The sequence below is a fragment of the Tupaia chinensis genome, unplaced genomic scaffold (assembly GCF_000334495.1).
Source record: "Tupaia chinensis unplaced genomic scaffold, TupChi_1.0 Scaffold000443_1, whole genome shotgun sequence".
In the NCBI taxonomy this organism is placed as follows: Eukaryota; Metazoa; Chordata; class Mammalia; order Scandentia; family Tupaiidae; genus Tupaia; species Tupaia belangeri.
In genome coordinates this window covers 1-14,456 of record NW_006159948.1, presented here as the reverse complement: position 1 = coordinate 14,456, position 14,456 = coordinate 1, and the positions used below count along the sequence as shown (strand labels likewise).

The 14,456-nt window shown below is 40.3% G+C and overlaps 1 protein-coding gene across 1 annotated transcript; it reads right to left on the bottom strand.

Moving 5' to 3' along the window:
* Positions 1-8,059: 8,059 nt before the first annotated feature.
* LOC102474981 (protein Mis18-alpha-like) lies at positions 8,060-13,471 on the bottom strand. Its single transcript, XM_006155281.3, has 3 exons — positions 13,192-13,471; positions 10,855-10,951; positions 8,060-8,196 (listed from the first exon to the last, which is right to left on the bottom strand). Exons 1-3 carry the CDS (start codon positions 13,332-13,334, stop codon positions 8,116-8,118), a joined length of 321 nt encoding a protein of 106 aa, XP_006155343.1. The 5' UTR covers positions 13,335-13,471; the 3' UTR covers positions 8,060-8,115.
* Positions 13,472-14,456: the final 985 nt, after the last annotated feature.

Below are 14,456 nucleotides of genomic sequence, written 5' to 3'. Positions count from 1 at the left end.
GGAAGGGGGAAAGGGGAAAGGGGAAGGGGGAAGGGGAAAGGGGAAGGGGGAAAGGGGGAAGAGGAAAGAGGAAAGGAAAGGAAAGGAAGGAAGGGAGGGAGGGAAGAAAGGAGGGAGGGGGGAGGAAAGAAGGAAGGAAGGAAGAAAAAGAAAAAAATTTTAAAAAATAGATGGAATTGTGAAGGAGAGAACTATTTTAAATTGTTGGAAGTTTTAGGAATTTCAGACAGATGGTGACCCTCAAGAGAGTAGTTTTAGCAAAATGGAGCAGATGACCACAAAGTCAGTGCCAAAGCTGTGAACAGGTACAGCCACAAATAGGACAGCAATTCAGATGGTAGCTGGGCCGCGGGAAGGATGTCACCAAGAGAAGTATTAAGCAAACATGCAGGTCAGATAAAGAACCCCAGGGCTGGACAGTGGCCCGGTGGTAAAACACAATGCTCTTCAAGGCAGACCTACGTGGGAAGGGGCCTACATGCATCCTGAGACCTCCCTGAGTAGGACAGGCACACGGTCCAGATTGGCTGAAGCCACAGGTTTATGGCAGTGTTAAGACCCCGATGGAGGTGCTGGATTGCCTTCTCTCTGTGCCCTCTTTCTCCCCTCTCACTCATGGAATAAATAAGTGAACATTTAAGTAACCAATCACTGGGACAGCCAGTGGTGTGCTGAGTAAGGCAAATGGATCCCACATGAACATTTAAGTAACCAATCACTGGGACAGCCACTGTGACAGTGGTTCAAGTACCAGACCCAGCAGCATGAAAAACATGCCAGGTGAATGTGCATTTGTGCCCCAAATCCCAAAATAGTGGAGAAGGGATTGTGATGTGGCCATCCCCTATAGGATGGTGATTTCCCACTCTTCTACCCTATCTCTGCTAGATGCATACACCCTATAGCAAAACTAAGAAAAAAATAAAATAATAACCAATGAACCAACACAGAGTGGACAGAAGCTGAAGATGTTAATTAGATGCATGGTGGGCAGGCCTCGCAACCTATTGGTTAAGGCAGTCAGATCCCACACGGCCAACTGTGGTTGAATCCTGGACCTGCCAACCTAAAAAACACACTGGGGAAGTGTGTGTGCCCCAAACCCTGAGGGATGGAGAAACAGAGAAGGAATTGTGCCATGACTAAATCCCATAGGGGTTGGGGTGTGCTTTCTCCCTCTCCCTCTGTCTCTAGTGAATGCATGTACCCTCTGGTGAAAAAGAGAAAGATACACAGCAATATTAATTCACTCCATTGAACGTTAAATGAACACTAATTATGTGACTATGTTTCTTTATGTACAGCCCATAAGACTGATGAAAGATTGCTAACATTGCATTAACTGGTACAAATTCCCTTTACATATTTTACTGCTAAGAAAACAGATATCACAACTGCAGCTCAGGGTAGAGAGAAGGGGCCACAACACATAGAAGAAACACACTGGGTCCATTTGTTAGCCAAGACGGACTTCGGGCAATTTATTTACCTTCCCTAAATCTCAGTGTCTACATCTGTAAAATGGGAATAGTGATTCCTATGTGAGAGGGTTTTGTGAGAATGAAGTGAGAGAACACATGTGGAATTTCAAGCACAGTACTTGGTACATAGTAAATGATGATTAAATGCTCTTTAAAAAGAAAACCCATTCTCAGGAAGCAGGTCCAACAGTCAAAAGCTATTGTCCCATCACTGGACTCCCATGTAGTCAACAGCAGATGGAGTCCCAGACCCAGTGGCTTAAAACTCACACAGGGGGCTGGCAGGTGTCATGGTGGTTAAGGACGCTGGACTCCCACATGGCCAACCATGGTTCAAGTCCCAAACCTGGCCTCTTGCTTTCTCACTTTCCCTCTCTCTCTGTGTCTCTTGCTCTGTCCCTCTCTGGTTAAATTAAAATAAGTAAATAAATACATTTTAAAAAAAAATAAAACACACAGGGCACACATGCATGCATGCCCAAAGTCCTGAGAGGAGGACGGAGTAGAAGGGATTGTGGTGTGACCATCCCTCCTGTGGGGGGTGATTTCTCACTTCTTGTCTCTTTCTCCTGAAATCACACATGCCCTATAAGCAAAAATCTCTTAGAAAAATATAATTAGCTATTGTCCCATTTCACGGGAAAACCCTGGGAAAATTGCATTAAGACTTCTCTTTAAAATGGTTATGTACTTTCATTGGTTTAGAAATGTTACTCAGGGACCAGCAGTTGGTGTAATGGCTATGTCACTGGACTCCCATGTAGGTGACCCCAATTCAAGTCCCGGACCTGGTGCTTAAACTCACATCGGGTGCATGAAAGTGCGTGCCCAAGATCCCAAGAGGAGAATGGAGGAGAAGGGATTGTGGCGTGGTCATCCCCCTGGGAGGTAATTTCTCACTTTCTGTCTCTGTCTCTGTCTTTCTGGTGAGTGCAAAACCTCTCCAAAAGAAAAGAAAGAAAATAAAAAAGAAATGTTCCAACACACATTCTACTTTTTCATCTTTTCTATTATTCTCAGGAAGCCTCCCAAATTACAAGCCCACAGTTTCTGATAGTGGTGGACAGAGTTAATGGAGAGACGTGAGAGTGATGGCAGTATGAAAAGAACTGACCCCTTCCGAGCTATCTCATCTCCTCTCAGCTTACAGGAAATAGAACATTGAAGAGCTCTTCACGGGGCACCTGTCCTTCTCTGCGTAAAATTAAATGGAGGATATCTAAAAGCCATAGTGGCTTACTGTTTAGAAAAAAAACACAAAAAAGTTATTGTTTAATTTTTTTCAAGTAAATCAGGAGAGGCAATTTTGAAATCACATTGAGGCCAAAGAAACTCTGAAATTCAGCACATCATTTCCTCAGTATGATGGTTTGGGGTGTCAACTTGAGAGGACTAAGGAATACCTAAATTTCTGATGAAGCATTTCCCAGGGTGTGTCTGTGGGAGTATTTTCAGAAGAGATTAACATGCAAGTCAAGTAGACTGGATGTGAAAGATTCACCCTCAGTGTAGGTGAGCGTGATTCAATCAGTAAGGGACCTGGGGAGAATAAACACAGATGATGAATGGATCTCTCGGGAGACAGAGCAAGATAGACTTCTGTTGCCTTGGGCATCAAAACTCATCTGCCTTGGGAACCAGCAGTTAGTGTAATGGCTATGTCGCTGGACTCCCACATAGTCAACCGCGGTTCCCATCCCGGACCCGGTGGCTTAGAACTCATGCCGGGCGTGCGTGCGTGTGTGCCCAAGATCCCGAGAGGAGAATGGAGGAGAAGGGATTGTGGCGTGACCATTTCCCCTGGAGAGTGATTTCTCGCTTTCTGTCTCTATGTCTCTGTCTGTCTGTCTGTCTGGTGAGCGCACACGCCCTATAGCGGAAAAATCAAAAAAAAAAAAAAAAGCATTGATGATTAACAAAAAAAAAGACACCTTAGGGTCCAAACCCTCAGGGGCAAAAAAAAAAATTAAAACAAAAAGCCATTGCAAACATTTTCTGCTTGTTCACAAGCAGCTATCCAATTATTTATCATATTCAGGAAAACAAAAGTGATGCATATAACACTGACAACTTATGTAAAAATTTAAATCACTTACTTTTACATATTTTGCTTTTTCTCCAGAAGAGATAATGACTGTAATGGTGACTGTAATCCCTAAAATCTTCAAAACACAGCTTTTCGGGGCCAGCAAGTGGTGTGGTGAAGGCACTGAATTCCCACAGGGCTGACTGCAGTTAGAGTCCTGGACCTGATGGCTTGAAAATCATGCTGGGCACATATGTGTGCATGCCCAAAATCCTGAGAGAAGACTAGAAAAGAAAGGATCAGGGTGTGGCCATCCTCCCTGGGGGGGTGGGGTGTGTCTCACTTTCCCTTTCTTTTTTTTTTTTTTTTTTTGAGAGATTTTCACTGTAGGGCACGTGCGCTAGCCAGACAGAGAGAGACATAGAGACAGAAAGCGAGAAATCACCCCCCAGGGGGGATGGTCACGCCACAATCCCTTCTCCTCCATTCTCCTCTCGGGATCTTGGGCACGCACGCACACGCGCCCGGCGTGAGTTTTAAGCCACCAGGTCCGGGACACGAACCGCAGTCGACTACGTGGGAGTCCAGCAACATAGCCATTACGCTAACTGCTGGTTCCCTCACTTTCCCTTTCTCTGGCACTGTCTCTCTCCAGTAAGCACACATGCTCTAGGGCAAATAAATAAATAAATAAATAAATAAATAATAAAAAGATACAGCATTTCATCTTAGACTTATTAAATGAAAAGATGTCAGACCTTGGACTTTTCAGTGTTTAGAAAAAAAGTCATTTTTTCTTTTATACTTTAAGTCAAACAACATGGTGGGAGATTAAAAATATACAGTAATGTACTAGGAAACCAGTTCTGGTGGGAAGGGGTTGATTTTTTAGCATTGGATTTTTCTGGATACATATCCCTATCATAGACAATTTCAAGTGACTAGGAATTTAACAAGCAGCTCACAAAATTCCTGAGAACTTAACTGGGTCTCAAAAGTTGGCTCCTATACAGCACAGGAGCTAGACAAAGAGGTAATTGATGTAAGATTTCTTTCATGCCCATCTTTTATTTGATGACTAAAGTCATTGTTAAATAAACCACTAAAAAGTATGACTTTCATACCACATTATGATGTTTAAACAAATATTTACGCCAGCCTTGGTGGCTCAGCAGTAACACAATGCTCTGTATTGTGGAAGCCACGGTCCTGGGTTGAGAAAGTTCTCAAATACGGTGTCTCATCTTGGGCAGGTGTAAACACCCAGGCTGTGAAACAATGTTTAACGATACCAAAATATATTTAACAGACATTTTAAACGAATATGTCCAGTATGACCCCAAATTTCCTTATAGAATAACTAGTGTATTGGCCCCATGGTCTAGTGGTTAAGGGAGCAGAATCCCATATGACTGACCATGTGCTTCAAATCTTGGACCCAGCAACTTAAGAAGTGCATCAGACACATATGTGTGCGTGACCAAGTCCAACAGGATGGTGAGACAGGATTGAGTTGTGACCATGCCCCATAAGGGAGGCGATACTTTCTCCCCTCCTGCCTTTCTCTGGCAAGCATGCACAACCTGACAAATTTCAAAGAAAATTTGAAATGGGGCCAGCCAGTGGCATGGTGGTTAACGCATTAGACTCCCACATGGTTGACTGGTTCAAGTCCTGGAGCTGGTGGCTTGCTGTCTTTCTCTTTTTCTCTCTCTGATGAGCACATGTGCCCCATAGCAAATTACAATAGTAATAATAAATATATAAAATTAAATGATAATTTTTAAAAAGAAAGAAAAAAGAACCAGACTATGGAATGGTAGTTAAGACCACTGGATCTCATATGGCTGATCAGGCAGTTTGAGAACCAGACCTGATGGCTTGAAAACACTGCATGCATGTCCAAACTCCCAAAAGGAAAAATGGAGATGGGATTGTGAAATGCCCATCTCTGATGGTGGGTGCTTTCTCACTTTCTTCTATCTGAAGAGTATGGGCACCCTCCAGAAAAACTTTTTTAAAAGAAAAAAAAAAAAATACTAGAAGGAAATGCTCCAAAATGTGAATAGTAATTATTTTAGCTTTAATTTGTGTGGGTTTTATTTTCACCTTTGTGCTAGTTTTCAAATTTCCTCAGTGTTCACATATTTGTAACTAGAAAAATAAATAAATCCAGTAAGTATTAACTTTTTTTTGGGGGGGGAGAGGTTTTTTCTATAGGGCATGTGTGCTCACTAGACAGAGACAAAGAGATAGAAAGACAGAAATCATACACCAGGGCAATGCCCACGCCACAATTCCTTCTCCTCCATTCTCCTCTTGGGATCTTGGGCATGCACACACATGCGCCCGGCGTGAGTTTTAAGCCACTGGGTCTGGGACATGAACCATGGTAAGCCACATGGGAGTCCAGCGACATAGCCATTACACTAACTGCTGGTCCCAGTATTAACTATTTTTAAAAGAAAAATATTACTATACACATTATCTAATTTGGTTATCCTTGATGCAATGTAGGCAGATTATAATAGCATTTCACAGATGGGGAAACAGAGGCTCAAAATGGTTAAATGATTCACCCCAGGTTGCATGGCTAAGAAAGCAGTTAAGCTGGGGCTTTCGCTCCCAATTTCTGTTTCCCTAAGACCTTCCCTCAAATACAAGCTGAGAAAAGCTTCACACGTGGCTCCTTGGTTCCAGAAGTTGCTACTGAATAACTAGATCTGCGATTCTGCAAGAAGGTACCATCTTAATCTTGCTCATATTAAACGCCCTGCACTTAAAACAGAATCATCCAAGCAGGGCACTCTCCAGGCATTGACACTACACAGAATAATTTCTTTATTTCTTTCATTATAGAGAGAACAAGAAAGACAAAAAGGCAAGTGCCCCCCAACAGGGTCTTACTGTGGAAGTCCTCTCAGCTAGCCAGGATCGTGGGTGCACATGCCTAGTGTGTAGAGGTTGACCCAGGAACTGAACCTAAAGCTACTGTATGGTTCCATCTTCACCTGAGCAGTGCATTACCCTGCACCACAGCAGACACTTTACCTTGCAGATGTGTGGCAATGACAGAATTTCCTCAGAACACAAAACCCAAACCTGTTCTCTGGGATGAAACCCAAGTACAATGCTCTACACATGCAACAGAATTTGCTGATAACACAGAACCCAAATCCACACTCTGAGATGAAACTCATGTGCAACGCTGCAGACATGCTTATTTACAATAATCTTTCAAGGCCACAAAACAGGTTCTGATATCAGTTTCCACAGCTTCTCTCTAAATACCAAAGTACTCGACAAAATAGCCAACGGACAGATTCTGGGATGATCCGGTCTACTGCCTCTGCAGGGTCCCACATGTTTGGGGCTGGGATGTCCCTTTCCTGCTTCCAGACCCTCAATCCTGCTCATAGGCAGAGCTTTACCTGGTCTTACTAGGCAGAAATGACTGCACATTACATTTTGGGTTTTCAATTACAAGGAACAGAAATAACTCAAGGTTTTACTATGTAGATAAACAGGAAACGTTTTTTAAAAACCACATGGTAATGAGACCTCATGCAAAGCCAAGAGAGCCAAGTCTTCTTCAGGTAAACAGGTGGCCCCAAGAGATGACCTGAAGAGGGTGGAAGAGTCCTCTTTTGCTGTGTCTCCATGCAGCACACAGAGGATGAAACAGTCCCACCAGACCCCTCGGGGTGGGAAATCTGGGAGTCTCAAGGATTTCCCCCCCAAGGCAATGGTAAGGCAACTCCTTCAGTGACATCACAGGCAAAGGCCAAAAATGAGGACTGTTTCTTGTGTTTCCTGGATGATTCAAAGAGACCACACGACCCAAATGTGTGAGCTGGTTTCCATCTGTGCCTTATAGGTGGTTAGCTAACTTCATCTGAAGGACCCAGACACAAAATGCACATAAGGGATGGAAAGCTAACCAAAGACCCAGTTAGGTATACCCACTAGGGCACCTGAGCTAATATATTGCTTGATCCACAATAGAGGTTTATTAGCACCAAAGATAAGTACAATTAAGTTTCATTACTGAAATGAGTTTTCCTGATGTGTGGATTGGCCACAAATACTGTATCACCTCTCCTGCCCTGGTATGGATGGACTGTAAGGAATAAGGGAGCCCAATTACCTACATCTTTGTAATAATACCTAAAAATGATTTTTAGAGTACTCTAACCTGTGCAGCCAGAAGTCACATGAATCTTACAGCTAAAATCTCTTATCTGTGCTAGGGACCAGCAGTTAGCGTAATGGCTATGTCACTGGACTCCCATGTAGTTGACCGTGGTCGAGTCCCGGACCCGGTGGCTTAAAATTCATGCCGGGCGCGTGTGTGTGCATGCCCAAAATCCTGAGAGGAGAACAGAGGAGAAAGGATCGAAGCATGGCCACCCTCTCCCGGGAGGGTGGTTCTCACTTTCTGTCTCTCTGTCTCTATCTTTCTGGCGAGCTCACGCACTCTATAGCAAAAATCTCTCAAAAAAAAAAAAAATCACCTCTTTACCATAAAACATAGTCTGAAAAGTAACTCCATAATTCTTTTTTATTTAGCAAATAAAGAAGGGCAGAATGGAAATCAGGGAACAGAGTTCAGCTCTTACAACCAGTAAAGGACAATTTTGATTCCATCTCCCATAGCTTCGTTTCTAATACTTTCAAGACATCTTCCATCTATTGAATTTAAAAAGAAGATAAAGAAATACATATATGAATATGATTAAAACTATACATGATTAACCGTTATTAAAAGATAGTTACTTCTATTTGAATATATTGTGCTTTATATAATTTGAATGTGTTATTCTTTCTACACTGTTTTGTTTAATGAAATTGTTTAGGAGCATACACTAAATTTTATTTAAGTAAGACATCATACTATTAACAGCAGCTCTCAACATATAATTAGCTCTTTTATATACTCATCACTGTCTTCACTATCTGGCCTTTGAAAGAAGCTAAAATTCAAAAATATGGCTGTGTTTACCATAAGAACTGAATCAAATGGAGAATTGATTTGATTCAAAAATATATTTTTAGTTTAATAATTTTAGAATAGTCAGTCATCCCTTGGTTTCTTCTGGGATCAGTTCCAGGACCCCAAAGATACCAAAATCCAGGATGGGCTAGGCCCTTATGTAAAATGGCATAGGATTTGCACAAAACCTATGTGCATCCTCTTAAATACTTTAAATCATCTCTAGACTATTTGTAATACCTAATAAGATGTAAATGCTAAGTAAATAGCTGTCATTTTATATTGTTTATGGAATAATGACAAGAAAAAATTCTACACCTGTTCACTACAGACACAAAAAACATTTTTAAAAATTTATTTTTTGATCCACAGTTAGTTGAATCCAGATGCAGAACCCAGCAATAGAGGGACAACTGCATATAGCTGATTTGGGCATTAAAAGCCTTCCTATTTTGTAAACTTTAGCTTAATTTGTAATGTGGTTCCCAAAAAGCCAACTTTATTAATAACTGAAATAAAATAAGCAGTTTTTTATCAAGAAAATGCTAAGATAAACACAGATAACATTGTGAGTATTATTACTTGTGGAAAAGTACTTATTCGCTGAGAGAAAACTATTCTTAAAAAGATATAAAACATAATGGGATAAAATACCTGTTTTAAAGACTTTTCTATTTCAACTCTGCTTTCAAGATTAAAAAGCTCTTTATCTTCTGGCACAATATGATTTTCAGAGGACCCTAAAATATAACTAAAGTACAACAGAGTACAAAGTTAATATATGAAAAAGAAACAAATACTAAATTTATGCTAGTTCATATGATTAAACTCTAAGCATATGACACTATTAAGTGGTATCACAGACAGATTTTTGCTACAGGGCACGTGTGCCCACTGGAGAGACAGAAAGCAAAAAAATCACTCCTCTCCAGGGGGAGATGGCCATGCCTCAATCCCTTTTCCTCCATTCGCCTCTCAGAATTTTAGGTACACATGCACATGCACCCAGCATGAGTTTAAGCTGCTGGGTCCAAGACTCAAACCGCAGGCAACTACATGGGAGTCCAGCGACGTAACCATTACACTATTTGCTAGTCCCTATAGTTCAAAATTCCAAGGGCAAGTTTTAAAGATTTTGAAGAAGCTACTCACCCTAAGATGCCACCATGTCCTTCTTTATTTAACTTTTCAAAAATTAAAAAAAAAAAAAAAATTCTTTTAAGCTGACTTCTAATAAAAAATGATTTGTAGAGTCAAGTTTTCATGAAAGAGCCCACATGAATGCATGTAAGAATGAAAGTGAGAGATGAACACCCTCACAGGGTCTAGTCATGCCATGACCCATTCTTCCAATTCCCCAGCCACTGGAATTGGGTACTTACAGGCACTCCTGGTATGCATCAGGCTAACTGGGCTGGGGATCCAAACCAGTCACCATACAGGAACTGGCTTCTCTTGAGCAGCACATTATGTCTGTACTACAGAGTTGATACTGGAGTCTACTCTTGATTACCCACATTTGGGCAACTTCCACAATTATGCTCCATGTTTTGATCCACCTGAACATGCTAGGCACACCTGTAGGAGTACCCATCATCTTGGCTGCCTGAAAGGTTCAGAGGAGGATCAAGGCATAATGAGACCCTGTTGGGGGATGGGGGGGATGGGGATGCGGGGGGAGTCCCTGTTTCTGTCTCTTTTTCTCACTCATGAAATAAATAAACTTAAAAGAAAAAAATGATTTTATTGTTATGATTGTGCACTCTTAACTTTTCACAAATCTCAGTAAAATTCTCAAGGAGATTAAGAAAGCATTAGTTAGAGCCTGAATCTATTTGTGTATTAAAATCAAAACAAGTAATGGAGGGTACAAAATTACTTTCACATGTGAGTGCACAGTATCAATTGATATCAATAAAATATTTTAATTTTTGTAATACCTAATAAGATGTAAATGCTAAGTAAATAGCTGTCATTTTATATTGTTTATGGAATAATGACAAGAAAAAATTCTACACCTGTTCACTACAGACACAAAAAACATTTTTAAAAATTTATTTTTTGATCCACAGTTAGTTGAATCCAGATGCAGAACCCAGCAATAGAGGGACAACTGCATATAGCTGATTTGGGCATTAAAAGCCTTCCTATTTTGTAAACTTTAGCTTAATTTGTAATGTGGTTCCCAAAAAGCCAACTTTATTAATAACTGAAATAAAATAAGCAGTTTTTTATCAAGAAAATGCTAAGATAAACACAGATAACATTGTGAGTATTATTACTTGTGGAAAAGTACTTATTCGCTGAGAGAAAACTATTCTTAAAAAGATATAAAACATAATGGGATAAAATACCTGTTTTAAAGACTTTTCTATTTCAACTCTGCTTTCAAGATTAAAAAGCTCTTTATCTTCTGGCACAATATGATTTTCAGAGGACCCTAAAATATAACTAAAGTACAACAGAGTACAAAGTTAATATATGAAAAAGAAACAAATACTAAATTTATGCTAGTTCATATGATTAAACTCTAAGCATATGACACTATTAAGTGGTATCACAGACAGATTTTTGCTACAGGGCACGTGTGCCCACTGGAGAGACAGAAAGCAAAAAAATCACTCCTCTCCAGGGGGAGATGGCCATGCCTCAATCCCTTTTCCTCCATTCGCCTCTCAGAATTTTAGGTACACATGCACATGCACCCAGCATGAGTTTAAGCTGCTGGGTCCAAGACTCAAACCGCAGGCAACTACATGGGAGTCCAGCGACGTAACCATTACACTATTTGCTAGTCCCTATAGTTCAAAATTCCAAGGGCAAGTTTTAAAGATTTTGAAGAAGCTACTCACCCTAAGATGCCACCATGTCCTTCTTTATTTAACTTTTCAAAAATTAAAAAAAAAAAAAATTCTTTTAAGCTGACTTCTAATAAAAAATGATTTGTAGAGTCAAGTTTTCATGAAAGAGCCCACATGAATGCATGTAAGAATGAAAGTGAGAGATGAACACCCTCACAGGGTCTAGTCATGCCATGACCCACTTCTTCCAATACTCCAGCCACTGGAATTGGGTACTTACAGGCACTCCTGGTATGCATCAGGCTAACTGGGCTGGGGATCCAAACCAGTCACCATACAGGAACTGGCTTCTCTTGAGCAGCACATTATTTCTGTACTACAGAGTTGATACTGGAGTCTACTCTTGATTACCCACATTTGGGCAACTTCCACAATTATGCTCCATGTTTTGATCCACCTGAACATGCTAGGCACACCTGTAGGAGTACCCATCATCTTGGCTGCCTGAAAGGTTCAGAGGAGGATCAAGGCATAATGAGACCCTGTTGGGGGATGGGGGGGATGGGGGTGCGGGGGGAGTCCCTGTTTCTGTCTCTTTTTCTCACTCATGAAATAAATAAACTTAAAAGAAAAAAATGATTTTATTGTTATGATTGTGCACTCTTAACTTTTCACAAATCTCAGTAAAATTCTCAAGGAGATTAAGAAAGCATTAGTTAGAGCCTGAATCTATTTGTGTATTAAAATCAAAACAAGTGGGACCAGCGGATGATGTAATGGTTACATCGCTGGGCTATACTCCCATGTAGATGACCGTGGTTTGAATCCCGGACCCAGAGGCTTAAAATTCACGCTAGAAACGCATAAGTACATGCCCAAAACTACAAGAGAAGACTGGAGAAGGGATCGCAGCGTGGCTATCCCCTCTGGGTGATGATTTCTTGCTTTCTGTCTCTGTCTGTCTCTCAAGTGAGCACACGTGCCCTATAGCAAAAACTCTCTCTAAAAAACAAAACCCAAACAAACAAACAGTATCTCTACAAATAAACCTACATGTTTTATAACAAGGAATTCTTTTGTGTAAGGCCCATAAAAAATTTGCAGATTATATAATTTTTATTTAAACCTGTCTGGTTTCAAAAAAGAAGCAAAACTGCAGGTTATCAAGGACAATTAAATAAGAAATTATAGTTGGACATTGCAATTTCCACTTTTCCAGAATACTTAAGGAACTTCTTTCCTAACCAGCTTTAAAATTCCTATGTCTTAATATTCTAGGACGCTAAAATCTAGTGGTTAAAAAAAACTAGATCATATATTCCCCCCCCTCTTTTTATTCATGCTAGAACATGTGTGTCCATGAGAGAGAAAAAGAGGAGGAGGGAGCTGAGCCTCCACAGGGTCTGGTCATGCTATGATCCTCTTCCTCCAGTCCTCCAGCCCATCAAATCTGGGAATGTGTGTACACCCAGCATGGTTCGAGCTGACTAGGCCAGGGATTCAAACAACAATCACCAAATGGGACCAGGCTTCTCCTGAGCAGTGCGTTACCGCTGCACCACAAAGCCACCCAACAATACACACTGATCACACAAATGCTTTGGAAAACAATACTGTTAAACTATAATACATTCAATTTAAAACAACTAAGTATAGTTCTTACTGTAAAGAAATTTTTCAGTGTTTTCTTTCATGATTTAAGAGTCTCTTCTGATATCAATAAATTAGGTCAATACAAAAAAATTGCTGGCTTTATTGTCAGAAATTATTACTTGAAAACATTTAGTTTTAACCAGTATAGACAGTTCTGATGTTTTCATACCATTCTCTCCGCAAACTGAACTTTCTGAGAAATCAGTTATGAGGCAATCATTTACATATCAAACTTACCTTTCAACAGCTTCAACACTGAGGCAAAACAAGTCCCTCTTATAGTCCAGATTCTTGGGTGTGCACCTGTATACATAGCCCAGACTGAGTGAACACCCTGTACAGTATAACGTCTCCAGAATGCTGCAATTGAGAAAAGCCATCACCTTAGGATATAAACTAGTAACTCATTATAATAAAAATCCATTGTTAAAATCCATAAATGCTTACATATTTAAGTTTCTAAAGTATATTATCCTGACTATATTAAGTTGAATGTTAAAATGAAAGTGATATGTTTACAACAATGTGAAGACAGTCTTATCCCTCCTACTAAACATCAAGTAGGGAGCCCCACCTATACTACCAAAAATGAACAGGCAAATCTCTGTGCTACATATGAGGCAGCTGGAAACCACATGCAAGGCCAAGGTTCAGTTCCTGGGCCAACCCGAGCACACTGGGCACAGGTGTGCATGCCGACGATCCTAGCAACAGGGAGGCTGGGACAGAAGGATCATGGCATAGCTAGACCACCAAAAATGTTATACCTATCTCTGTGTGTCTCTTTCTCTCTCGCTTTCTCTTGCTCATACAAGGAATAGATGAATAGTCAGAAGGCTACCACACACATTACCAAGACTGTGAGCCAATATCTAATGCAAATAGCTAAGAAAGGATACTTAGAGAAACCAGAGGCTTGAACTCTCTCAGTCAAGACTGTTGGATAAGACTGTTTTATCCTGAATGATCTAAATCAATCTTAACACCACTGAAGAGTACACAGAAACCCATTCATACTTCTAGAATAGTCTTAAGAAGCAATGAGGAGTTGCTAGCTACAATTATTACAGCGTCTTTCTGTCTTCACAGTTGGCAAGGATTTGGCCAGAATTCATCCTTATCTCTGAACAATATTGAGAAAGCAGTGCCAGAAATCATATAGTGATTTTACACAAGGAATGAGATTGTAAAATCCTTAAAAAATAACAGCACTTGTCACCTTCACAACATACTTCTAAAGCCCACAAATGCTTTTGCAGACCATCAGCAGTACTTGGTAGGAAGAGCCTGCCAAAAATCTGAACATACTAATGCAATATAGTGTTTACAGAAGTGATGAGCACATGACCCTAGTGAAACATATTATTTAAGGAGGAATAATTGATGAGTTTAGGTTATTCAAGTAAACATCATTAAATAACTCTGAATAACAAAATTAAAAAGTCAATTCCATTTGCAAATCTCTGGCAAGTCTTTTTATTAAAAAAAAAAAAAAAAAAAAA

Excerpts from the sequence above, each read along its gene's own strand:
- LOC102474981 (XM_006155281.3), bottom strand. The coding sequence starts at position 13,334 with ATGGCTTTTCTCAATTGCAGCATTCTGGAGACGTTATACTGTACAGGG. Across the intron at positions 10,952-13,191 it reads AGTGTTGAAGCTGTTGAAAG|TTATATTTTAGGGTCCTCTG; the intron begins GTAAGTTTGATA and ends GTTGTACTTTAG. Across the intron at positions 8,197-10,854 it reads TAGAAAAGTCTTTAAAACAG|ATGGAAGATGTCTTGAAAGT; the intron begins GTATTTTATCCC and ends TAAATTCAATAG.